Below are 27,713 nucleotides of genomic sequence, written 5' to 3'. Positions count from 1 at the left end.
GGTTTCAGTCTTTCTTTCCTGCATTAAAGGAGGAAAAAGATCTTTTACTCCTTTTTATTTCTCTTTTTATTTTCTTTTTTAAAATTGTTTTCCCTTCCGTGCTAGTCTCCACTAGGATGGACACCCATTGGTGGACACACCTCAGCAAGACAAAGCCAGCTCATTCTGGTGCTGGAATTTTATAATGGAGAGGATAGAATAGGAAGAGGAGGATCCTACCAAGCAGAATTGGCCCCAGCCAGAAAGAGATCAGAAGCAGTTTGTATATGTCAGGACATAAGGCCTGTTCACTCAGATGTGCTTCTTTCCAACCTCTTCCAGTACTACCATGGTCATACTTATCATCAAAGTGATACTGCCATTTTCCATTGCTGTCATCGTCTCATCTGTATGTCAAGAAACCTCCCACCAGTTTGGGTGATGGAGACCTTTTTGGCTCACCTTCTGTGGGGAAGGTGTGATTGACCCTCCCTTCAAAACAGGCTAGTCCCTGGCTGCCACTGGGACACAGCTGTGCTCCCACCTCTCTACCAGGGGGGTCTTTGTGAATGCTGTGTTTGTAAGCAACAGTCACATCCATACTGCTTTTTTTAAAGCCACCCCCTTCACCCCTGATGTCTTTAATATTGATGGAGAAATAACATTTTCTGACATGCGAATGGAGAATAGGTGCCACAAAGTGTCACAAACTTGGTTAATTCGTTAAGCAATAACTTCAGGCAAAATCTGAACATTGAAAAATTTATACAGATGTATTTGTCCTCTTTTCTATCAGTGTTTAGAAAAGGTTGTTGCCAATCTTAGGCTGCACTAGATGTTTCTACACTGTGAAGCCTTTCTATACTGTGAAGCCTTTTACTTGCTGATGAACGTGACAAATGCGTTTGCAGTACTTCGGTAGCCTTCCCATAACAGCCTTTTCTTTGAGTTCTTGCAATATAAACCTTCTGGATCAACCTGAATTATTGTATGCCACACAGCCTGAGTTGGCTCCACGGCATGCTACCCTAGTTATCATTTGTTAAAGAGTCTTAGGACTGCTAGGAAGGTGTTTTGTGTGAAATGGATGGTGTTTATTACATCCTTCAAATAAACTTAACACTCAAGACTCCAAGCATAAATTACTAAGCAAAAATCAGAAGCAAATGATAATGAGATGATCTTATACAGAGTTGAGAGTAACCAAAATCAGAAGCTTCTTCAGCAGGTAATACTTTTGCCACCTTGTAATCTTTTACTTTTTCAGCCTGATGCATGGCACTGTTCAACCAGCAGGTATGTTAAGAAAAGACAACCTGAAATAAGTGCAGGAATTCACCTAGTTGTCATGGCTTAGATGAACTCCCAGTGACTCAGTGACTTCTCTTGCCCTTTGCTTATTATTAATCCAGAACCCATCCGCCTTTTTTCAGATGTTTCTGCTAAGACTTTTATGTAGTGTTTATGTTACAAAGAACTTTCTGATGCTGTCACATCAGCGTTTGGACCTTTGGATCAAGTGGACCTTTCTACCCTATTTCTTCAGATTACCATTCCTGTGTGCTGGCTATGTTCATGTTGCATTAGAGAGCGCGCATACGTGCCAGTGCTAAATCCATGGCTCCAGAGTGTCTTTACATGATAACAATCTCCTGTTGGAGGCCACACCACCATATCATGATGTCCATGTGACCTAAAGTGTGTTAGGATCTCCTTACAGACAGGCATGCGATGCTGTACTCTGTCCAGGGTTTTTTTTCCCTTAAGAATCACAACAGTTTAATATGGTGCTGAGGAAAACTCTTCAGCCATATGTGTTTCTAAAAGGAGAAGCAATGTAGGACCAGTGTAAAGCGTACAGTGGAAGGGAGACCAAATTCAATATGATCTTTAATCCTGCCTTTACTCTGGTTGAAGCTGAGCAAATTCCTTGGAACTGAATAGATGAACACATGCTCAAATCCCTTTAAATTTATTTTTTTTTATATCAGTGCTATTTGCAGCAAACCCTATATTGCTAACCTGAAGCCATACTTTTTCATATTATACAAAAGAATGTGGGTAAAACATCACTCGGCACGTCTAAGTGCATGCCTCTATATGTAATCATCATGCATATAGTCACACATCTTTTTTTCTCTTACTTTTAGAATGATACAGTCTATTGGCATGGTTGTGTGCTTTTTACATTAATGTAAACAGGTAAAATAGCATAATATATATTCTATTGCACATGCTGATATCCTTTTACTTTCCAGTTTCCTTTAGACTGTGATAATGAAAATTGATGTTTTGAAATTAAGGATTTCATTATCCAAAAAACCCTTAATGCTGACATGCAGAACTGGTGTAGCAGAAAAAGCGTATCTGATCCAAGTCATCATCAATTGATCTCTAATTATGATGACAATATAAAAATTGAGCAAGCTTACCTTAGCTCAGGAGACTCTTTTGCTGTATCCCAGGCAGTTTCCTCTCCTTATTCACTTGAAAAGGAGAAATCCACTTGAATAAAGAAAAATGCTAGAGGAGTGAGGGATTTAAGGGCTCATCATCTGAGCTCCTGATCCACTTGTTTTTAGCAATTTGCAAAAGCCTCGATCCAGTAGTAGCTCAGAAGGGCTTTTCTCTCCTCGTGTGTTCTGTGGGCTGAGAATTTTCAAGAATAGACCTGAGACGGTGCTGCAAGAGAGAGACAGTGGGGGGGACCTTGGCACAGAGTTGGACCAAACTCTAAATATAGCCCAACCCACTTTCCATGCAGTTCTCTTCATACTCTGAAGGCAGATGACCTTGTCAGAAAACTGACCTCCCAGCATGTCACTCTCTATGAAGAGAGGATCTGAGGGAACAGGACTGCAACGTAAAAGGACAGAAAAGCAATCAACCATCTGCTTACAGCAAATGAATGTAGGTATGAGTTCTATTTTTATGGCAATTGCAACTGATTGAGTCATAATGTGCTTTAATTGATCATTTAGACAAATGAGCTGCATGCCAGTTCACAAAAGACCTGTACAGATGAGAGATTGCATTGTAATTGCTAGTCTTAAATAAAGAGCGCTGACATAGATGAAAAGCCTGTCGCTTTTCCTCCTCTCAAAAACCTTAGCGCAGCAGACTATGTAGTATTTCCCTAAAGGCTTCTGTCTATAAGAAATTATCCTTCCTTTCACTAGCTCTTATAGTAAGACTTTTTGGAAAAGTAAGTTAAATCCACAAATGTATATTCTGGTACCCTGTAAATTTGAGATGCTAGGGTAGCTTGAAAGGGCAGTAGAATCTGCAATATCAGAGACTAAACTGCAGAGAAATGTGTAGTATATGCAGAGGAGGAAGCAAGAGAATAAGAAGCATAGAAGCATAATACTTGCGCCTTAGATAGGGAACTGCTTTTCAACAGATATTTTATAATCCGGGGAATTAGCCACTCTAACTTTACGTGGCAACATGTCAGGGTATTTTGTTCTTAACCTGAAGGAGAGTTTAACTTGATACAGTCAACCTGATACTCTGTCAAACAGGGACCTGATAGTGCTATGTCATGTGAAGGCTTCTGAATAAAAAAAGCTGCAGAAACCTAAGCAGCTCAAAATGTCTTCTCTCATGTTCTGCGTCAAGACATGTAGGAGAGTTGGGATAAAAGCTTTCTTGCAGTATTCTTCTTCAGTGGGATATATTTGTTGGTGGTGACATATATCTAAGTGTATCCTACATTATACACATGCATGCAATTTTCAATATTCAGAGAAAACCTGAGAAAACATCAGGAGTGTGATAACCTTTTATCATAGATGTGTATGTCTGCAAAATATGGGTGGGCCAAAAAGGCATGAATGATATCAGTTGTCAGTAAAGTAGCAATGTCTATCTATGAACAATAATTTGGACTGTTAAGTTTGTATGAAGTGAGCTATGTATTTTTTTCAGTTGAAGCCTACTATTTTTGGCAATTTTCACTGTGTAATTTTATGATGATCTATCGGCTTGAAGTCCACAGGGTTAGCCAGACTGTGTGTTACCTTCACAACAAGAATTACAGCTGTGAGGCACAGCTGCTTCCCAAGACAGTGGGAGAACAACAGAAAATAATGCAGTATTAAGGGAGATGTCACATCTGGGACCATACTACATTCGTGGGCAAAACTTGCTTGAAGTCAGACCTCGGCTACAGCCTACCCATTAAATAGTTTTATGGATTTATCTAGATGTTTTATGGATTTATTCTAAATGTATTCTAAATGTACATCATTAAACACCAATAGCATCATGCTATCTGTGCTCCAGGGTGGTACCCTGATGTGATCCAGACCAACCGTACCAATTCCAGCTCTGGAGTGCCACTGCCACTTCTGCCCCTCTCTCCAGTGCTGGGCTATTGAAATTGCCACAGATCCTCTCATTCAGAGCATGAAGGAGATGAGGATAAGGGAGGGAGTATGTACTCCTCCCCAACACGTGTTAGTCCTCTTCACCCTCTGCAGCAAACAGTTGGAGCAGCTTCCATACATGATGGATGGATAGTTCTTAGAATAAGAAGGAGTCACAGTGCTCAGTGTGTCCTAAAGCACAGGAATAGTCATACTTTGCCAGGAACTGTTGCATGTACCTCTCCTGTATGAATGTTGTGGAGAAGGGGTGATTCCTTGCTTACACAAATGATATGCTGGTTAGCTTTGGGGAAGGAGTGTTAATCTTTGGGGAGGCTTTTATGGAGCAGTCCTGTTTGTGTGTACAGGGCTGTAAACATCACCTGACCAACTCCAGTAATACAAGCTTCCTGAAAGGGGGGGGAAAAGCTTTAAGAGTAGTTGTATGACTTCATCAAGATGGATGGAACAGTATTTTGTTTGACAGCTGTATACGCTCAGGTTTTCTTTAGGATAGCTTTTGCATGAGTTTCCTGTCCATACCATCAAGAGAAAAATGTAGTAGGGAGTCAGGCCCTAGTTTGTGCCTAGCTTTTCCTGGGCTTATAACTTGTGTTTTCCTTATGATGCTGGATGGTCTTTCCACTTCTTTGTAGACAGTTTTTTCTCTTTGACTACCCAGCCTTCTTTGGTAGCATTTCCTCTAGAATGATCTGGGTCTGGCTTTTCTAGAGCCCAGGGTGCTTCCTCTCTCAGATGCCTCTGTTGGGATTGATGCTTATTTCAAGCCAGCCTTGTGGGATTCCCTCTCGTACAGTCACACATTCTGTAACTAGTATTTGTGAACTGATTTTTCCTTTGATTAACCCCAAAGTCCCAGGCACTTGTAGCTGTTAAAAGATCCCATGGAGCATTTCACAACATGAGATACGTGAATGGTAACGTCTAGGCCAGTTTCTAACATGGTCAACTGTATCCTGGCTTGCCCCATTCCTCTGCTCTTCAGAGTTGGATAGAGTGTTCTGTTACTAGCATGAACTGTTGCACAGTATTGCTGGCATCCTTTAGAGTAGTTTCTAAAGTGACTGTAGGGTGTATATAATGCCTGGCATTTATCAAGAATAGAAACCCTTTTTACAAGGTTAAGTATTTAATTTTATAACATTCATCCAGTAGATTTGTAAACACCTAAAACCCATGGTACTTACAAATAATCAAAATGATTTGCCACTTCCCCATCTCTCTAGAAATATGCTTTTAAACTGAACCTGGAGATTTAATGAGATTATCCTTTATGCTGAAACTTCTGATTGTTTTTGAGAGAACAAAAGAAAGAGAAATTAGGAGACTGCAATGACTTGTGGATGCCATCTGAGCCTCAACTCATGGTGTCACTGGAGAAGAGCAAACAACAGAACAGATTTGCGTGATGTGCTGATGTATTATTGTATCTTCAGGCTCTGGTTGCTCTCTTTTGGCAGGCCCATAATGAAGAAATTAAGTTGGATGGCACACAATAAAAGGGCCTGTCATATTCCTAACGTGTCAAATCTTTTTGTTTGCCCTTAGCTTACTGTGGGTTTTAAAACTACACTGACTAAAAGAGTATTGAGTTCTCCCTTCTCACGTTGGTGATGCCATTATTCCTTGTGTGAAGCAGTGATAGGATGTAAAATTTAGCCCTTGTCCTGCAGGAGAAAAAAAGTTATTTTTATTAGAAGGAGGATGGCCTACTACTTTTACATCTGATCAGTCACTTTCTGTGATTTTTTAGCAAGTTTTTGTCTTAAAGGCAACATATAAAAATGAAAAAGTGAAATTATGAATAGGGCTGGGTTGCAGCTGTACTACAAGCTGGGCCTAAGCCTGATCATGTAAAGTTTATTCTTCTGTGCTTACATGTCTACAACAGAGGATTTCCTCTGGTCTTTCTAATATGCCCTTTGTCTTTTGGTTCACTCCCAGTCAGCAAGTCAAGATGTGTCAAAAATTAGTTTGGAAGTACCCTTTTTGAATATTGAAGAGAAAGTGTTAAAAAAGGGAGAAAGGCAAGATAGTTGTTAGAGATGTTCCATGGGACATCCTTTGCATGGCAGATAGTTATGTCTGTGTGCCAAAAATTTTCTATCATATCAGAGTGTAGTGAAAATAAATTTCATATTATTCCCTTAAGACCTGTTCTTTTTTTCGCTTGAATGGGCAGTGATTTTAATTTAATTGCCGCTCAGTGTAAGAGAGAGGAACCTAAACTGAATACCCTGTCACCAGATTTATCAGGCAAAAAAATTGTTTGTGGTAGATGTGCCTTCTGAACTGCCCAGGGAAGGGATTTACATTTTTGCAAGACTGTTGTCTTTGTAGTACAAGCTATTGCCAATACTTAGAAACTATTACAGGGAATTCCTATGGACTGTTTACAAGAAAATCTGGCTTGGCACAGGCTTAGGCTGGATGAAGTGGGAAGGAGCTTATGCTATATGAACATTACCTAATGGGACAGAATTGAAGTGCTTTTGATTCCTTGATAGGACTGTGTCTGGTTTTGCTCAGTTGCATATTGTACACCCTTCAGGTATGCCTCACAAGTACACTTTAAAATACCTTTTTTGAAGTACCTTGGCAGGTAAAGCCTGCAGTTTAAGGCATCCTCACAGATATGAAAACTTACTGTTGTGCTGGAACAGGCCTGTCTTGGGAAAGGAGTCCTTAGTTCATAGAGGTGGGAAGGGAAAACAGAGCCCAGACCTTGGGGGACCATGGCTAGTTTGGGATGATGGAGCACTGTCACAACATGTAATTACCGCAGAGATTATCTCAGGCCAGGGAGGGAAGCAGTGCTATCCTCTGTTGCAGTAGGGTGACAGGGAAAGTAAGTAAGGAAACAGTAACTAACTGGTAGTCACCTGCAATGTAGCTTTATGTGCAACTTCTTACTTCCTAGTACCAATAACAGATACCAGTTCATTCACAGTTTTTCCTCTTCATTTCCAAATGGCGAAGTATTTTAAGGCCTTACAAGTGAAGGCGCTTCATTTGTTTCATGACCTGCTGGGGAAAGTATGAAAACTTCATCAGGGTTTTAAAAGTGGAGTTGCAAAAGATAAAATGCCAAAAAAAAAAAAGAAAAAAAAAAAGGAAAAACCTTCATGAATTTTTGAAGCAGCACTCTGCTTAGCCATGTTGTCATTCTTCCTTGCATCAAAGATTTCCACTGAGCTGTAATATTATATCTTTCAATGAAATTAAATATTCATTTTTAATTTCCTGTCAGTATATATATTCTCTTACTGATTTCTAAGACTAAATCTTGTTTTACTATATTGTTTAAAATGTTTGAGCTGATATTTATTCGAGGCGGTAAGGGGATGGTTGTGGTTTTTTTCTGTAATCTGTTTTTCTCAGTTGTGCCACTGCAGATGACGTATGCCAGTGATGTGGAGAACTATTTATCTTTCCGGGGGTGCCAGCAGACTCCAGTTTAGTCAGAGTAATTTGAGAAACGAAGAGGGTACTGACACTGTTGTAGCTATTTTTAATGCAATGGTTATGTGGTGATCTTCCCCAAGGAAGATTACTTCTGTAACTAATGTTTTATCTTACCTACTAGCAATTTCTAAAGTATTGTCATGGTAAATAGCCAGCAACTGGTCTGAAGAACCATATTAATAATAAAATCTGCTTTCTTAGCCATTCCATGTGACTGATCTGGTGGTCCCCAGAAGAGCTTCACAGCTATTGCTTGGCCAGTTGGCTTTACGCCTTGGGCTCCAGGGTATCTGAGCTGTTATTAGGCTTCTCAACAGGAAAATTCAAAGCTGTCCATTGCCTAGAGAGAAGGAACTTGGAGAAGATTCTCCTAGTACATGTGAAAGAGATCCTCCATTCAGGATTAGCAGTGCTGGTGAAACACAGCTGAGTAATTTGGGATCTGTCCAGGAGGCGGTTTGAGCTGCTGATTGCCTATTGCCTCTGTGCACCACTGGCTTCTGTACCTGCTTATCCCACTGCTATGCAGCACCTTTCCACCCCTTCCAATGGTCTCTCCTTGTCTTCTATCCATTTCGTTTTGTCAGGGAAGTAGTTGAGCTTGGAATACTTTAAAATATTTAGATGTTAATCCTTTTTTTCTTAGTTAATCAGCCCCCCCCAGCCAGGCCTGTCTTATTTAAAAGACCTCATCTGTTCCTTTGGATACTGATGGGCAGCGTGGCAGGACCCACCCGAGCTTTGTGTTTCCTGCTGCCCTCAGGAGTGATACCATAGTGGTATGTTAAAATACTGTCATCACCACTTTTAGCCCAGTTACTGTGATCAGCACAACTCTGGTGAAAAGAGGAGGCATCTCAACGGAGGAAGGATGAACAGGGACCTGGGAGCCAATTTTGCTGACAGCTGTTACATTTTACAGAAACTTAATTGACCTTGTACTGTGTGTACCTGATGGGACGTGCAGGAGAGGCGCAATGAGAAAAATTCAATGTAGTGCATTGACATTAAGATTACTTAATCTGATTCACGGAAGATTTAGGCCAGTTTTTAACGGCAAAACTATGAGAATAATAAGGAAGTCTCAGGCTTCAATTTTGTTCTTGTCCATGACCTCCCCTCTGCCCAACTTCTCCCTTCCTCCCAAAGAAAAGGAATCTAAAATGGCAATTAAGACAAAACTCAAAATGTGCCAGACACACTTGGCATTTTAGTCAGCATCACATATTTTTTCATCTGCTGAATTTAAAGCTAGGAGCCCTGAGAAATATTTTTCTGCCAGATGAATGAACACAGATCAGTACTGTTTAATCAACCAATAAATAAAAGCATAGCCTGCAAAGCAGCCTGAAATTAATCTATCAGAGCACACCCAAACTGAATGAATTATGCCCACCTACAGAGTAATAAGCAGCACATACTTTTCTGTAACATATCTCAAACTAGGAAGAGAGCATAACAAATATAAAACCTATTTCCACAGTGTACAGGGCTTTTTGTTAAAAATCAGAAAACACAGGCTTTATTTAAAGTCTAGTTTCAGATATGAGGCAATTTCAGACAGTGAGAGGAGGATGGAAGCTGGGGAGGGAAAAAGCAGGGCGGGGGACAATGATGAATTACATACAAACTTTGTTTTCATGTAAGTAATTCTAGTTCAGTACTGAGACGTAGCCCTGATGGGAGCATAAGGAAGAAAGCAGGGATTTCTGTTCAGACCCAGACACTCTTCTGACCCAGAGTGTGTCTCTGACTGTGGGCAGTGACAGATGCGTCAAATAAGTTGAGGGAGTCTCCCTTGTGGACACGTAAGGCAGGTTCCCTCCAAATTCTGTCACAGAGATTAGTTTAACTGTAAGAAACGAACTTGTCCTGTACTGGTCTGTGTCACTGGTGGTCTTCTGGTTACCAAATAAATGTCTGATCTCGCTTAGCTTCTAGATCAAAAAACAAACAAACAAAAAAATAAAGAGATACCCCTCCCTAAACAAACAAACCCCAAAAAACAATACCAAAAAGCAAACTAATGGAAATGATCCCCTCAGTTGTCTTTGGGTGTGTATGCAAAAGAATATTCTTCTGTTCTGAGCTTTCCTTTTAATTACATGTTCATTCTTCCTATATTATGAAGAGTTGTAAGCACCATGCCTCCTTTCTCTCTCAAAAAACCCCTTTCTGTTCTCTTCATCCTCTTTTGCTGTGAGGAACTTCCCAAAGTTGCCATCATTTCTGTGAACTTCCTTTATCTTTATTTCAGTTGTAGGCTGGCTCGAACCACAAGTCACATTTTCCAAAGAATTTTAAGATTATTTTCTGTTCCTTTTCGGTTATAACTTTATTTTGGGGCGTTTGGAGGTGTGCTGCCTAGAAGAGTTTCACTTTTTCAGTCAGCCTTAGTCCTAATAAGAATTAATTATTTATGTTGTGGTCACTAGAACTCCTTTGTTAATCACTTCGGAGTAGAAAAGTGGCATGTCTCAGTAATGGTGAATCAACATAGCAAACACAAATTTGTATATACTAGCTATTTTGTACGAACAAAATTGCATTCACATCAAAGCACGTGTCATTACCTCCTATATCATTAAGGCCTTGCCTGCATTTAAAAATACTAGTATAAATAACCAAGAAAATGTGCATTCTTTGTGAATATATTAGTCAATAAATTATTAATCTGTTAAATTATCTAAATATCTGTGTGCTTGTTTATTTATGCACATGTGTATGAATATGTGCGTATGTAAATATTTAGTATACATATTATCTACTTAGACGTGTGTATATATCAAGTTTGAAAGAAGTCAGAAACCACTGCACTGAATGATTTTAAAAAATGATCAATATCATAAATGAGAGTCTTATTCATATATGCATGTATGTGTGTGTTAAGCATAAATGGCTCTTTCCATTTCAGCATGGTTCAAAATAAAATCAAATATAAATACTTAACGACCGAGAAGCATGTTAGTATGTGCCGTGCCACTGATGTAATACCAAAGAAAAAAATGTGAAGAGCTGGGGAATTCACGTATATTTTTCTATAACGGGAGCATTACATGAGTGTTCAGATATCTTTGACCTTGTCGTTGCGTAAGGTCCATACGTTGCAGGAAAGCAGATGCAGAGGATTGCTGCGCTGAACATCACCACCCTTTCAGCAGCATATTCCATCAGCGCCTGCCTGCCTGCTTATTTGCACCGCAAGGCAGATGAAAGTCAACGTTGTATTAATCAATTAGGTTCTGCATTTGAGCCAACTAATTATTACAGAAGGATTTGTGCTCTCTCCTGTTCTGGCAGAGAGGAGTCTCCTGGGCAGCTTGACACCTCAAAGCAGGGCAAGCAGTGCTGCTCTGATACAGATGTGTTTGGCATCTGTGAGCTGGGTGCTTATGCATTTATTCATGTCAAGTTATTTATTTTGTGAATAACCCCACTGACATCAAGGTAACTATTTGCAGACAAAGGTACCCTGTTTAATGTGAGCATGGTTGGCATAGTCTGGCCTGTGGTACTTTGATGCCCTCAACAAAACACTTCTGTCATCATGGGAGCTGACGTGTTGTCACAAACAATCACACCTCAAAACTAGCTGCTGTCTCGACTGGGACGTGAATGGCTGTTTCTGGATCAGATGAAAAGTTCTCCTGTTGTATGAAACAAAGATACTCAGGTACTGCAAAAATATGCTTGAATTTGAACTGTTTTCTCAGGTGTTTGTTGAGTCTGGGGCTGGACATTGGTTCCCTCTTCCCTCACTTCTTGCTGAAAGCAGAGAAGGACGTTGCATCCCAAAGTGCAGTCCAAAACTCAGATGGGCAGTGAACAGGTGCTACATTGTCAGGCTATTTCAGATCATGGAAACCATTTGTCCAGTTTTAGATTGCTATTGCTAGCAGCGTGTCTTTTAGTTAGGAGAAAGAGAAGAGGTTATTTAAAACTTAGACGACTCCAGTTTGCCTTTCAGAGCATGCCAAGTGGGATTTAAGAAGGAATGCTTAAAAATCACAGGCAGCTTCCCCTGAATCTATTTCATGCAACTCTCATTTATTTCCAATGTGAAGTAAATATGCTGAGAAAGAGCTGGCTCAACAATTCAGTTCAGTGAGGCATGCATAGATTTACTCTGGAATGGTGTTTGGGGCTGAAGCACAGTGAGCAAGAGGGACAAAGAGGCAATTAGTTCTGATTTTTTTAATGTACTTCATTCGTATCATCACTATATAGCCTTTTTGGATGTAGTGCATCCAGGACACTGCGTCGGGGGAGCTGGTATATGTAAAAGCTGGTCACTCCTCCAGTATCTCTGGAGTCAGGGCAGAAGAGACAAGTTAGTGATGGGTTCTTAAACACAGAAGTGCAGCACTAGAAATTTGCCAGAGGAGGGATGACAGCGAGGGAAACAAGTCCATGGTAATGCACAGTGGTAACACTGAGTTGCCAGGACACCTTTTAAACTTCCAGGAGTATGCTGGATGATGTAATTTTTCGGATTCTTCTAATGAAGTATCATATCTGACATTCCAAAGTGGCTGGAGGACATAAGTGGTCAGTGAATTCAGAGGACTACGCCAGGGAAGGAGCTGTTTGTGTGCAGCGGATGCATACAGCACAGGAGCACTCAAACATCATCAGGAGAACAGGAAGGAGTAACTCAGCAGATTGACCCAGGTGTTTGAGCTGTAATGTAAGAAAGACATTTGTTAGTCTCCCAAACCTTCAGCTTTCTCTCTTCCCCTGTTCACCTGCTGCCATGTGTTAGGCTGTACAGGACTAGATACATATTTTATTTTTTGTGCATTAATAGTAAATTTATAATAAAGTAAACCCCTATCACCACTGATGATGTTAAAAAAAAAAAAACAATAGTAGTGAGCTTTGGAATACTCCCTCTTTTATATTTCTGGTGGCCAAAAAACTTTCCCAGAAAACTTTTCATCTTCAGCTGATGTCTGATGAACAGTCTTGGGACAGTAAGAGTGATGTTCTAGCAAAAGTGGCAGTCATACTGGGGATGGCTGCTCATTCTTCTTATTCATGACCCAAATGGCAGCTCTGAAGAAGAGTCAATTGGACTCTGTCCCTCAGAAGAGAGGGAAAATAGCTTATGAGGGCAGGTCATGGAGATCAGTGCCATATATTTCCTAGTGTAGAAGTAAGCCTGAGATTTAGACTTGTCGCCTCCTTTGCTTGTGTCCTTTAAGGAGAGATCCCAGAATGGCCAGCCACCTAGAGTCCTCTGAGGTTGACTTAGCACCAGCATAAGGGGCAGCTTAATGTTACAGCTAGTCTGTGGTAAAGGGATGCTAGAAGGGGCACCCCTACTCTTCCCCTGCCACCAGCCCCTCACCCCACACGGGATCTAGCACTCATGTGGCCACGGGCCATTCAGCTGCTGATTTGATGGCTGTTCCTGCATAGAGAAGGAAGTAAATAGGCCAGCTGAGCTGCTGTATCTACTTGGTGCACATATTTGTGTATTTGCTCTAGATCTGAAAAGCGGGAGCTTTTCTCGGTGGATTCCCATTTAAGATTTCAGAATATGTCTTCATCCTGCTTTGAGGTGCAAACAAGTGCTGCCTTTTCTTCCATGGCATTCATTTTGGTCTTAATTAAGATCATTAACACATTTATCTTACCCCTTCACTTAGGAGTCTCTTACTTGTACTGGACAGAAAACAAATTCCCTTCTCAGAGGCTGCTCTGTTTCTGAAGCTCTTGTGGTTTGCCAGGAATGTAATCTGTATCAAGTAAGATTTCATGATGAATGACATCCAACCTGCTAAAACATTCACTGGTTTTCCTCACTTGCTAGCTTTCAAGTTCCCAATTTTTTCCGAACTTTTAATGGCTGTCACAACCCAACTTTAGGATGCTGACTTTTACACAAGCTTTTCAAAGTGGGAAAAGGAGTGGAAGTTACAACATGGTATCTTACCAGGCATAAATATGTACCCATTTTGTTACCCATTCTGTCACATTAGGATTTTCGCCACTGCCTTATTGCCATGTAGTATATAGTGTTGCATCTGTGGATGAATAAAGATTCCTTTCTCCCCTTCATATCCTTTTACTTTATCCCCTTTATCCTTTCACTTAAATTCTTTGACATCTTTCACATATCCTTTCACTTCCCTTTTATCAGTAGGTACCTTTTTCAACATGGAATTAGTAAATACCAGCCATAGTTGATTTTTTCTCTCTCTTATGTTCTCTTGCCATCAATTTATTCTGCTCACAGCTAATGTTTGCATAGATGTAGGTATATCATCCATACTTGGGGTGATGCTTACAAAATCGTACTGGTTTTCTTTATTCAAACTAAATAACTTAATCTTGAAGCTGTCAGTTTACAACTTCAGAATACAGGAAATTGCAACAATGACTAAGTACCTGGTCGGGATAATAATGCTTCTGGCAATGATCAGGGAAGTAATACAGTCCCCAGCAGAAACTTCTGTGTTTGAATGCATCTTAAGCACTAACATAGTACTCTTAGAGGGAACTGTTGCTGTGGATTTTTTTCCCCCTAAAGTATCTGTAGATAAGAGATGATGAAGAGAATGAGTAGAAACATCTTAATTTAAATAGTGTTCTTTCAAAATATAAGCCTTTTTTAGTCTTGCGGACATTCTGCTTAAGCTTTGGGAATGGTGCCTTTGTCTAATTATTACTGAAGTAAGAGATACACCATTCAAATGTACTTCCAGAAAATGTCTGCATTTGTTTTTATACAATGGGACATTATATCAATCTTGTCATTTTTCCTCTTATAGGTAATTGGAGTCAGTAAGGCATTTTGGGCTTTTCGGTGGAGGCTAGCATGGTTTTTGTGTGCATTTGTGAGTGTTTGTTTGGTTTGATTTTTTTTCTTCCTTGTTTTAGTGGGAGGAGATGACTTATTCGGAAAGAAGTGCCATTAAACATAGCAAGAAAGATGTATTTTTACAGTGATCCTACAGACCAGGGTGCATTTGTCTTCAGTAGCAGTGCTACTTCTTGTTTTGTTGACTAATGAGATAGGGCTGTAATTATGTGTGATAAATGCAGTGCTATGGACCCAAGATTATGTTTTACTTGTTCTGAAATCATGTAGAGATGTCATGTGACCTGAGATGTAGTTTATCAAAAACATCTCCTTTCATTGTTCACTGCTTAGTTTAATTCAAGGGAGATTTTGGAAAGATTAGATTTTTCTACCTGTGATGCTGCAGCTATGTTCCAGATAAAGAAATGTGTTGCCTGCTAGATGTAATACTGTGAAGAGGAGGGGAAACCCCAGACTTTTCTTAGAATAAATTTCAAATTGCGGTGTGCTAAAATGGTAAATTATATTACGCTGTATTTATTGTGAGTCTTGAGATTGTATAATTGTGATAAGCTTTCAGCTGAAGATTTTATTCCTATTTTTGAATGCAAAGATAGGAGGTGGATTTGAAAAACAGTAACAAAACCTCTTTTTTTTTCCTCATTAGATCTTTCAGATGATGAAGCTGGTGAGAAAGCAAGTGAGAACAGGACTGCGACACATGAAGATTCAGATTCCAGACCTGCTGTGACAAAGAAAAGAAAGCAGGTTCGTAAATTTAGCAATTGTGTAGAGCAGAGATGATAATGTGTAGGGAAGCATAGTCCCTTTTCATTCAGTAAAGGAACAGTTTTCTTTACTCTTTGCCTGATCTATTTATGTGATAAGATTGTTTTATTAAAGTATTTTGCCTTATGTGGAAGTGATCAAATTCCAGTACATTTCAATACACTTCACTCCTGTTTTCTGCAAGCTGAGATTAGGAGGCCTGTCTCTTACAAAGAGACTGTCTAGTGATAAAAGCCTGTATGATGCTACCGAGTATCCTCCCCTCTCATCTTTCCCCTGCTCTGCACAAAGTCTTAAAAGCTATATTTAAATGTTGTACAGCATTGCTAACCAAGCAGGTCCTTAGTGTAAAGTCCAAGTGAAGAAGAATTCAGGTCTACATGGATTGATGTTTTCATAGCCATGCACTATTAAAAGCTTCCTTTAAAACCAGTATGAACTGTGTTGTTCAGCATTACATGAAGTATGCCAAGGCAAAGGCAGCACGGTCTCTGACAGACAGCATCACCCCAACTTGAGCAAAAAAGAGTCATCTAGAGGTCAGCTGATTTTAAGAAGTCTCTTGTTTGAAGGTGAATTTCTTCTGCCTTCTTGATATCATACAGGAGAATTGACTGAATGGCTGTCAAAGAGCTAAAATGTCATTGAAAGCTCTCTCTCCTTGAGGTTATGGATATTAATTTTGACCCCAGGTCGATAGTAAATTCACTGCCTAGGCAGTTGCCCAAGTGAAAACCATTTGCAGGCATGTTCTTTTTTTTGCAACAGAGAAGTGTAAACAACACAGTAGGAATTACTGTGCTTTTGGGTGTCTTTCCAAGGAGACCAAAGGTGAAGCGAGCCAAATATCTGAACTGGTTCCACATTTTGATTAGGAAAGAGAGAACTGAGCTATACAGGAGAAAGCTGTGTTGCCTTTGTACGTGCTCTAGCGAGGGGTCAGATGCTGAGGACACTTATGGAGCCACTTTTTATCACCATTATCTTCACTTAAGCATTTAGAACTAAGTTAAGACAGTTTGTGTGGAGGAGTTGCTTTGCTCTTTCCATGAGAACATTAGAAAGGATAACCAACACAGGTTATTCTGCCGACGTGGACTGGGGCTGCTCAGCTGTAGCAGAACACCTGCCACAGCTCTTCCTGTCATATAAAGAATATCAGTCTGCATTTTGGAATTGGGTAATTTGATGTTTAGCCATGAAACTCCAGGAGGCAATGTTTTACAGGAGCTCAAAGTTATGGATGTATTCTTGCATATCTTTTAGAGCAAAACACTTGCAAAATCAAATGTATTTACAGAAAGCATATAACATAATCCATTTTACTTATCCCTGCCTTATACACAGTCTGGAAGCTATTCTGCCGTAGACTTGGCGCCTTAAAGGCAGTCAGCCAGAAGGCAACCAAACCGAATTATGAACATTTATGTTTCTAGTCTGCAGCCTGTGCTCAGGCTTACACTGAAATGAATAATTTGCCTCCAATTTGAATGGCACATCGATGTGTTTATTTTGTCACAGACTCCAAAAGTCAGAGTATATGGCTGACCTAGAATGTAAACTTTCACACACATGCAAGAATGTTTTCACTCTGTATTTGAATGTCCAGTAACTTGGCAACATGTAAATAAAAAAAATTTGTTAGAAATATAATACAGGAAATATTTCATGTTCTGTCTATGATTAACAAACAAGGAATTTATGACATTTTAGTTCATAAATCAACAGACTCAGCACAAATTTCCTGTTTTCTGCATTTTAAGAACTGCCATGTAAAAATAGCATAAAAACACAGAGCACAAGGGACCCGTGTCAAAAACCAATAGGTTGTCTGCTCTGTGTCCTGCGTAAGAAAAACATGCAAATGACCTTTTCTTAAGGGTGGCATGCAAAGAGCTATTGCATGCGTAGGTAGGCAACTAACATTTGGATAAGGGTCAGAAGTTCAGTCTAGATGAGATGCCTAAATATTTTAGACTACAAATCATCAGACATGTAAGTTTACAGCCATTTACCACTATGAAGTTTCTCCTCTTTTTATGGCATTATTTTTAATGTCTGAATAAAGTGGACTTATTATTGCTGGGCTAATAGTATACTAAAGCTAAATATATATATATATTTGCTGTTGTAAAGGAGATAATTTTGAGTCTTAACACACTTCTCTGAGGAAGCAAGGCTTTGACTACAAGCCTGCTGTGTACTTCTGTTGCTTTTGAAAGAAAGGGTTACATGCTGCCTTCAAAAAAGAAGCCATGGCATTTGGTGATACTTTTAAACATCTGAATGAAGGGTTATCAGTGAGAAAGTTTTGTTTCTCTTAGAGAAAATATTTCAGCTCTGTGGTACGGTTTTATTCTTTCCTCATGCAGATACCAGTTGGGAATGTTTTGCAGATTTATGTAAAACAGTCACTATGTATAAGAAGGGAGAAATGGGCCTGAAGTGAAGGAGTGGCATTTTTTTGATATGCTGAAAGAGTGGCAGCCCTTCCTAGGATAGGGAACCATCATATTCTACTGGAGGAAAGAGATTCAGGTTGGTCCCCTTCTGGCTTTTTGATTGCTTGGTAGTATCCCTTGACTAAATCAATCTAAAGTCTTGTTCATTGCATAAAATATGATATTGAACATGGATTTTATGATTAAAACACCTGGCAAGTGGTCTTTGAGCATCTATAGACAGCTGGGATGTGTAATGGTAGAGCAGGAACTCATGGCAGAGGGTAGCTCTGTTTCAGTCTCAATGTCTGGGAATGCTAATGGTAGAGATAGGCATGAAGAAATGTATGGTGGTGTTTTAGAAGTATTTGAATCAGAGTCAGGACAGAGATTTTTAAAAAAGAAATCAAAAATAAAACCAAAATCTGGAACAATTTTGTTAGCTGAAGTGGGTTTCTACTTGCAGTCATTCCCTTGATTTTGAGTGAAGATTTTTATACCTGAGAAAATCACAGGGACAGATCTCTGTCGTTGAGGCAAGATACGGTCCCTATCACAACTTCTCGTGGATGGGTAATGATCCAGGCTGTGTTATATTCCAGCCCTAGTTGTAGAGTGCTTTGCTGGCTGTAGCTATTCCCTAGCCAAATCTTCTCTGGTAGTTCCTAAGTATAATTTCAAACCTCAACCCATATCAGGGCCACTTCTATGTAGTACTACTGCTTTTGCAAGTGCAGTGGCTGTGGTTGCATCAGAACACAAAAAGCAGGAGCAAGCAATAGGTCATTTGTTTGTGTTGAGCATGGTGGTATCCTGTTTTTTGTAGCTAAATTAGCCATAGGGGAGTGGGGAGAAAAAGGGAAATGTAGGCATAATATGAACAATTAAACTCCACAAAATGCTTCTGATAACAACATGAGAGTGGACTTGGAAAGGCACAAATGTGCTGGGCAGGGTCATACAGTGCCAGTTGTCATGAAGCGTCCTCCTGTTAAGGGGGGTCAGTGCAAGGAGGGGACACAAAGTCTCAGATATCCTGAACTTCTGTTAGCTTTCCTTTGGCCCTCTTGGCCCTGTTGGAGCTGCCCTCACAAGGGGTCAAAGGAACAGCTTCTCTGGCTTTCGGCTGGGCTCCCTTTCCTGATGACGCTTTTCTTCCAGGCTTTCCCCAGGGAGCACTGCTGGATTTGCTGTTCCTGAGTTTTTAAGGCTGCATGTGATGAGACTTCTCTGCGGTTTCTCACAGGAGCGGATTTTTTCAGTGAAATGCATCCTAGTATCAAGGAGCATTTTCCTGCAGTTCAGCCTATTTTCCCATTGCTCTTCATCAAGTCACTTATTAAGCTCTAAAGCCCGTCTATGTCGATTAATTTGCATTTCCATGAAGTGGAAGTCCCTAAGAAGGCAAAGGAGAAGAGAATTGCTATGCTTAAAACGAGGAAACACTGTGCCTCACTTCCTCTGTTTTGGACAATTTTTGGTGGCTAAGGACGCATCTTAACTGTGTCTTATGTGAACAGGGCCTCCGGTACAAATGGACCAATTCAGCCTGCTTACTCAGGCACAAAAGAGGGTTAATCATAGCAACACATGTCAGATGAAGATTATTCTGAAACGTACCATGTATTTTTTGTGTGTATGTATTTGACCCTGCCTGCTATGAGAAGACAAAGCAAGAATGGGGCAGAACAAATTCGAAACATGTTTTCCTAAATTTTGCATTACAAAGGTAAAAGGAAATCCAGAGCATGATTGTTTCCAATTATTCTTGCCCAGTTCCGTGGTATCTTTCACGGTCTGGATGTTCACCTTAGACCCGGTTATTGTAGAACACTGTTGGCAAAGTTTTGAAAAACAATCACACACAATAATAGAGATTAAAAATATAAAGTTTGTAAAAAGTTTTGTTCATGTTTTCCTCTTGATTTTTTTTTGATGTATCAAAACCTGCTTTTCAGCATTTTATGGGATTGTGACTGCAATCTCTATTTTTCAATTTTCTGTTCTTTTAGTCCTCTCTTGGTTACAACAACATAGATCTCAATTCCAAAATTACTCAAGATCTATGTAACTGTAAGAATTTGATCACTTCTACAGGTGGGGAAGCTTGGTTTTGTTTGTTTTTCCCTAAGCTAGCATTATACTTTATGTATCCTCTCTTACCTCCCTTCGGTGACTTTTTCTTTCCCCCAGGCGATCAGATATCTGATGTTGAATCCTTTTTCCTTTTTTTAAATTTTTAATATGTCCTTTGCAGCCTACAGAGTGTTTTCTAAGTCAGCCTGAAGAAAAACAAGAGACCACTGTGAAGGCAAAGAGGAGGAAAAAGGTATGAATGTCCTAGAATGTTTTGGGGACTGGGCAGTGGGTGTATGCGCTATTACAAGATTCAGAATCAAGACAACCCTGTGACAATGAGAAGTAATATGGTCATAATGTTGCAGCCTCTTTTAGAGAAGAATAGAAATTCCTACTTTTTTACTTCACTCAAAGTACCCATTCCCAACCTGAACTGTGGCATTATGTCTATATTCTGCTCAGGGATTGCATATGTCTACACCCCACTTGCAAGTGTTGCACACTGGGAAAATACAATTGCATGAAAAAAAGGTGGAGTTTCAGTTGCTGCAGAATCTGCCCCATTTCAGCGATGTGGTCAGGGTCCAGCTGCTTTTACGTCTTCTGAGCCAAGAGTTGTCCTCATTCGCTCTTCTCCTCATACCATAAGTATATAAATAAATACTCTGTATTGTCCCTCTGGCCATGCTCCATCCTCACCCTCAAAAACAAACACACTGTGCAGCCTAGATGGAAATTTTATGGCACCAGGCAAGTTAATTGTCTTTGAGGACAGACTGTAAATAGTTGGCTCCCTTATAGGATGAGAGGTGGCCTTTTTGTATTATGTCAGGCCTCTTAATCATCCAGGGAATGGGAAGAAGGAAGAGTGGGATTTAGCTTTAAAGGAAGCTCTGGCAAAAGTGACCACGGTACTTGTTCCACTGCTGCCAGAGCAAAAGCATCCCACGACAGAGATTGGTGAACTAGACCTAACAAAAAGACACTGTTCTCAGGCAAACAGTAGACGCTTAGCTACACCTTTGATTTCAGTGGGGCTATGCCACTAAGTTGACATACACAGCCTGTCAAAAATCCATCAGGAAATATTTATCAGGTTGATCTATGGGTTCCAAACAAACTGCTCTCTCCAAAAATAAGGAAAAGGGAGAAAAAAACCCTTTGCTTGTAAGCATCTGGAATGAATTGGAGGAAAAATAATAAAACTTCCTGCATGAGGAACATTTCCCCACAGCTCTTCTTGAAGGAAGAGAGTTTGCTCAGGTGTCCTTGCTCTTGTTCTTATGGAATTTCTCATTAGTATCAGGCTTCTCCCCTCCAGGGTGCCATAATTTTCCTGAAGGAACCAAGTGGCCCAATGACTGACGTAATGGTCCTGTGGAACAGTGCCTTATGCTGAATTACCAAACTAAAATGAGCCTGATAGTTTTGTCCTGCTGACTGGTAAATCAGAGGTTCCCAAATGTGGGTCACTTAAGAGGTGGGTTGTGAGGCTGGAGAAGAGCATTTGTGGTTCATAGGAAGAACAACAGAGGTTTGGTTGTGGGCCTCATGCAAATGCTGGGTGTGCTGCAGATGGCCTGTGGTCACTCTTTGGGAAGACAGTTGTTACATGGCAGAAAAATACAATGGTGCCAAATGGGGGTGAAACCTGGGAAGGAATGCTGCAGATTCAGGCACTGCAAAAGCCTGCTTAACAGCCAGACATCCACTGGAAAGTATTCCAGGGACTGCAGAGGGCTTTGCACCAGGCTAAAGGTAGACTGAGAGGAAGGCATAAGCACTTCGTCTCCACATATCCCACTGTCAAAGATTCAGCTGAGGTCTTGCAAGCACACAGCTAGTGTTTAGCAGAATTGAAACAAGCAGTGGCCAAAATGGCAGATGGCTGGGAGAGGCAGCTGCTACTTTGCCTTTGCTGTGGGGTAGAGTGGCTTCAGCAGCCCCCATGTTACTCTCCCCTGTTCAGCCTTCTGGTCCTTATGCTGCATTACAGGAGTATTTGGGGAATGGGAGAGGAGCAAGTGGGTGCTGAGATGAGTGAGGGAAAGGACGGACTGAGGGAAACAGAGGCTGCAACCCACTTGTAAGGAGCTGAGAACAGCAGGAGCCGTGGTATCCATCCAGCAAAAACCTGTGCCCTCAGCATCCCTCACAGTCTCTCCAGCTTCAAGAACTGATGCAGCCATCCAAAAGGAGCTTTCAAGGGAACATGCAGTCATCCAGGCCCTGGGCTGCAGGCTGTGCCTTGAGTTTCAGGTCAGTATCTGATGGCAGCGTTGAGCTCACCTGTGGGAGATGTACCCAAGTATAGGAGCTGCTCAGCCTGGTGACAGAGCTTTGGGAGGAGGTGTCCAGGCTGAGGAGTATCAGGGAGTCAGAGAAGGAGATTGACTGGTGGAATGATACTCTACCATCCCTGAGACAGGTGCACCAGCCAACCATGGCAAAAGAAGGAGACCTACGAGATGGGGGAGAATTAAAGCAGGTTACTGCTCGGGGCAGCAGGCAAATCCACTTTTCAGCCTGCCTCACCTTCCCAGGTGCCCGTACACAACAGGTATGAGGCCCTGGAATTGGACAGGCAGACAACTGATGATGTGGATGAAGGTCCTTCTGAGTTGGAGGGGTCATCTAGGCAGCCTACTCCCAGCATCGCAACCACTTATGTTAAGAAAAAAAGAAGAGTAGTTGTCACAGGTGACTCCCTTCTGAGGGGGACGGAGGGTCCAATATGCCAACCAGACCCAACCCACAAGGAAGTCTGCTGCCTCCCTGGAGCCAGGGTAAGAGATGTCACTAGAAAACTCCCTAGTTTTCCCCACTGATGGCTCTTCATAGAAGAGGTAGCAAAGAGAAGTACAAAGGCAATCAAAAGGGATTTCAGAGTTTTGGGGTGGTTGGTTGAAGGATCAGGTGCTCGTATAGTATTTTTTTCAATCCATTCAGTAGCAGGGAAGAATGTTGAATGGAACAGGCAGACCCAGATGATCAACACATGGCTCCGAGGCTGGTGTCATCAGTAGAACTTCTCTTTGATCATGGGATGGTCTGTTCATCACCAGGTCTACTAACATCTGATGGGATGCACCTTTTTCAGAAGGGGAAAAGGGCTTTTGCTCAGGAGCTAGCAGGGCTGATTGGTAGAGCTTCAAACTAGATTGGAAGGGAGAAAGGGACAATACCAGGCTAGTCAGTGACGAGCAATGGGATGGCACGCCAAAGTTGGAGGAGCAGCATGCTAGTGAGATTCTTCAGGCTGCTCCACGTGGCAATGGGCACAATGAACCGCACTTGAAGTGTTTCTACACAAATGTATGCAGCATGAGGAATAAGCAAGAGGAGCTAGAAGCCTTGGCCCAGTTCCAGAGATATGACGTCTTTGGCATAAGTGAAACCTGGTGGGATGAGTTGACTGGTGTGCCATGATGGATGGTTACAGGCTCTTCAGGAGGGATAGGCAGGGCAGGTGAGGCGGGGGGCTGGCATTGTGTGTAGTAGAGGAGCTGGAATACATGGAGCTTGCAGTTGGCAATGGCACAGTTGAGAGCCTCTGGGTAAGGATTAAGGGACAGATAAAGTGGATGTTGTCCTGGGAGTCTGCTATAGACCACCCAGCCAGGGTGATGACACTGATGAGTTATTCTTTAAGGAACTAAGGGATGCCTCTAAGTCATCTGTCCTCCTCCTTATGGGGGACTTCAACTTGCCAGATGTGTAGTGGGAATACCACACAGCTGGTACAGACAGGTCCAGAAGATTCCTAAACTGTCTGAACGGTAACTTCTTGGTACAGGTACTAAGGGAACTGACGAAGAAAGGTGCCTTCCTTGATTTGTTGCTTATTAACAGAGAGGGTCTCATGGGGGAAGTGGAAGTTGGTGGCTGCCTTGGCCACAGCGGCCATGAGACAGCCAAGTTTAAAATCTATGGTAACAGGAGGAAAGTTGCCAACAAGACCTGACTCTGGATATGAGGAGAACAGACTTGAGGGTGCCCAGGGAACTGCTTAGGAAGGTCCCCTGGGGAAAAGCTTTTGAAGGTGCTGTTCCGTCTTTAAGTACCACCTCCTAAGAGCACAGGAGCAGGCAATTCCAAAATGTAAGAAGTCAATCAGGTGAGGCAGAAGGCTGGCTTGGCTGAGCAGGGATTTTCTTCTAGAAATAAGGTAAAAAAGAAAGAATATGGCCAGTGGAAGCAAGGTAGGTGACATGGGAGTACTACAGAGATGCTGTTTGCCACTCTAGGGAGGAAATTCATGCAGCCAAAGCTCAGAGAGAGTTGAAGCTGGCCAGTACTGTGAGGGACAATAAAAAGGGCTTTTTAAAATACATTAATGGAAAAAGGCAAGCCAGAAATAACATTGGCCTGTTACTTGATGAGAATGGTCACCCCGTAAACAGGGGCATAGAGAAAGCAGAGACATTTAAGGATTTCTTCACCTCAGTCTTCAACACCAATGATGGGCTCAGGGACCCCCAGAGCCCTCGGCTAGAGAACCATGACTGTGGGAATGATAACCTCCCAATCAGCGCCGAACTTGTGCAGGACTTGCTGCTCCAGCTGTATCCCTATAAGTTGATGGGGTCTGATGGGATTCATCCAAGGGTACTTAAAGAGCTAGCTGATGCCATAGCAAGACCTCTCTCAATGATTTTTCAATGCTCTTGGGAATCTGGAGAGGTCCCAGTTGACTGGAAGCTGGCAAACATTGTCCCAATCTTCAAGAAGGGCAACAGGGATGACCCCAGTAACTATAGACCTGTCAGTCTCACTTCTGTGCCTGGTAAAATTATGGAGAAGATTATTCTGGGAGTTACTGAAAAACACCTGAAAGACAATGCAATCGTTGGTCCCAGGCAGCATGGATTCACGAGGGGAAAGTCATGCTTAACAAACTGAATTTCTTTCTATGAGAAGGTTACCCACCTAGTTGGCCAAGGGAAGCCAGTTGATGTCATCTTTTTGGATTTCAGTAAAGCTCTCAATACTGTCTCTCATGGTATCCTCCCGGACACAATGTCCAGCATACAGCTGGATAAACGTGTAATGCAGTGGTGAGCAATTGGCTGATGGGTTGGGTTCTGAGGGTCATAGTAAATGGGGTTACATCGAGCTGGCGGCCAGTCCATAGCGGGGTTCTGCAGGGATCCATCTTAGGGCCAGTACTCTTTAATGTCTTCATAGATTTCATGGATGCAGGCTTGGAAGGAATACTAATTAAGTTTGCTGATAACACAAAACTGGGAGGAGCTGTTGACACACTCGAGGGCAGAGGGGCCCTGCAGAGAGATCTAGACAAATTAGAGAGCTGGGCAATCACCAACCATAGGAAGTTTAACAAGGGCAAGTGCTGGATTTTGCAGCTGGGGCACGGCAGCCCTGGATGTACAGACAGACTGGGGAACAAGAGCAGCTCTGCAGAGAGGGACCTGAGGGTTCTGGTCGACGGCAAGTTGAACATGAGCCAACAGTGTGCCCTGGCAGCCAGGAGGGCCAACCATGTCCTGGGGTGCATCAAGCACTGTATTGCTAGCCAGTTGTGGGAGGTGATTGTCCTGCTCTAATCTGTGCTGGTGAGGACTCACCTCAAGTGCTTGTGTGCAGGTTTGGGCACCACAGTACATTAAGGATACAAAGCTACTAGAGAGTGTCCAGAGGAGGGCCATGAAGTTGGTGAAGGGTTTCGAGGGGAAGCCGTATGAGAAGCAGCTAAAGTCACTTGGCTTGTTCGCCTGGAGGAGAGGAGGCTGAGGGGAGACCTCATTGTAGTCTGCAGCTTCCTCACAAGGGGAGGAGGGGGGGCAGGCACTGTTCTCTTCTCTCTGGTGACTGATGATAGGACCCAAGGGAATGGCAGGAGGATGTGCCAGGAGAGGGTTAGGTTGGGTATCAGGAAAAGGTTCTTCCCCCAGAGGGCAGTGGAGCACTGGAACAGGCTCCCCAGGGAGTCAGTCATGGAGCCAAGTCTGATGATCTTCAAGAAGCATTTGGACAACACCCTCAGACACATAGTGTGTATTTTGGGGTTGTCCTGTGCAGGGACAGGAGTTGGACTTGATGATCCTTGTGTGTCCCTTCCAGCTCAGGACTTTCTATTATTCTGTGATTCTATGAAAGAGGGATGGAAAAAGATCTGTCCCCTACGTTACAATTTCTGCTATAGGTCTCTTTAAAATTTTCACTGATTTTTGCTGCCCAAGATCTTAACCTGCCAAAATTGCACTGAAGGTACTCACCACCCCTCCAAAGCTGCCAAAAATGCTTCCAGCCCCACCTCATCTCTCTGTGAAATCTCACTTTCCCTCACAGATCCATACCCTATTGCTCTGTCCTAACCACACTCTCCTGCGCATTTTTGCTTCTAGGCTTGTTATGCTGGCATGCATCCTCATGACCGCAAGTTCAGTTTAGCTTACACAGCTGAGAAACCTTGAGCTGGCTTTTAACAAATGAATCACTGAAAAAGGAGTGAGAACAAGAGAGGCTTCACATTCTTGCCGTTCTCGCCAGGCTGCCTCTATGCTTAAAAATCTGCTGGTTTCTTAAATGCTGGTAGATCATTCGGATAGGCTATTCTGCCCCGATGATCCATTTCATTATGGGGTAAAATGCAGCAAAACTTTTACTTCAGTGAAAATTCAGACTTGTTATTTGCTAGCATTCCTAAGGTGTAAAGCATAAGCATTATGAACTCATGTCAGGCTCCAAAAATTATTAATTTGGTTTGAAGAATTATAGATTTTGAAAGAACAAAGCAGCTGCTTACCTCTTTTTGCTTAACTCCTGGTTTTGTGAGCTTTTAACTCATTTTCATCACGCTTGCATGGCATTCTGTGAATATAGCTAACCATCTTTCCTTCCAAAATACATAGATAGATATTTATCCTGTTTTAATCAAAATAAACCAAGACTTATATAATCACTGATTCCTGTTGTTGTGCTTCTAGAATAATAAAATAAATTATGAAAAAACACTGAATTTTCTAACTGATACTGAAGTGTAACAACAGCAAAACTCAGAAAATCAGCTTTCAGTTACTTTTTTGTTACAGCAGCATTTCAGGTGAGTGCAGAAGATTTTTTGTCTTCAGGCTCACAGGTAATCTCATCAAAATATATGAACTTGCATCTGAAGTCTGCATTCCCACTAAAGATGGTGGGAATTTTGTCCCATTGTAAGGTGTTTTTCTAATTAAGTTGTAATTAAGCCATTATAATGGTATAAAGTTTATTTACAGTGTTGTTATCTAGCCAAAGACCATAAATTATAGAAATGCCATACTTACCCACTTTACTTGTTTTTTAGAAGAAAATTTCTGATATTCTGGAAAAATCTGCTCCAAAACCTGGTGTGCCTGCAGATCTACAAAATCTGCTTAATCAACATTTTGGTGAAAACCGTTCAGTGATTGAAAGAGAAGAATTAAAGCTGTCAGGTAACTAATCCTATGTTTAATAGATAAATAATGGGTTTTTCATTATACTGTTGAGTTCTTTTTCTGCAGAAGAAAGAGGATTTTGGGGCCAGGTATTGAGTTGTACTTTTTTACAGAAATATTTTCTTGTACTGTATATTAATTTGCTCTTTAAGTAGAGATGTTAGTTTCTTTGGAATGAATATGAGGTTTCTTGGAGTTATAGAAATGAAAAGAAACTGTTTAAATGTGTCCTTTTATTGAAAAGTATTAATTTCAGGAGCTCACTTTTCTAATAGAAATTATGTGATTCCCAATAATAGATTCCAAGATGCTGACAGAG

General features: G+C 41.4%; 2 protein-coding genes across 10 annotated transcripts in view; one reads left to right on the top strand and one right to left on the bottom strand.

Moving 5' to 3' along the window:
* Positions 1-2,636, bottom strand: part of FILIP1L (filamin A interacting protein 1 like) — a 215,869-nt gene extending 213,233 nt beyond the window's left edge. The window contains exon 1 of one of the 2 annotated variants that reach the window (XM_064467250.1): positions 2,412-2,636. The gene's annotated coding sequence lies outside the window, so the exon portion shown is untranslated. The remainder of the gene's footprint in view (positions 1-2,411) is intronic. The other variant, XM_064467259.1, reaches the window with a different exon arrangement.
* CMSS1 (cms1 ribosomal small subunit homolog) overlaps positions 1-27,713 on the top strand; it is a 254,267-nt gene that overhangs the window by 215,070 nt on the left and 11,484 nt on the right. For 7 of the 8 annotated variants that reach the window (XM_064467370.1, XM_064467343.1, XM_064467378.1 and 4 more), the window contains 3 exons: positions 15,311-15,411; positions 20,131-20,202; positions 27,262-27,391. In XM_064467370.1, the coding sequence (XP_064323440.1) occupies positions 15,311-15,411; positions 20,131-20,202; positions 27,262-27,391 (303 nt within the window). Of the gene's footprint in view, positions 1-2,743; positions 2,894-15,310; positions 15,412-20,130; positions 20,203-27,261; positions 27,392-27,713 lie in introns of all 8 variants that reach the window. The other variant, XM_064467351.1, reaches the window with a different exon arrangement.

The sequence above is a fragment of the Phalacrocorax carbo genome, chromosome 1, assembly GCF_963921805.1.
Source record: "Phalacrocorax carbo chromosome 1, bPhaCar2.1, whole genome shotgun sequence".
NCBI classification, from domain to species: Eukaryota; Metazoa; Chordata; class Aves; order Suliformes; family Phalacrocoracidae; genus Phalacrocorax; species Phalacrocorax carbo.
The sequence above is the reverse complement of the archived record's forward strand: the minus strand, read 5'-3'. Positions and strand labels throughout refer to the sequence as shown.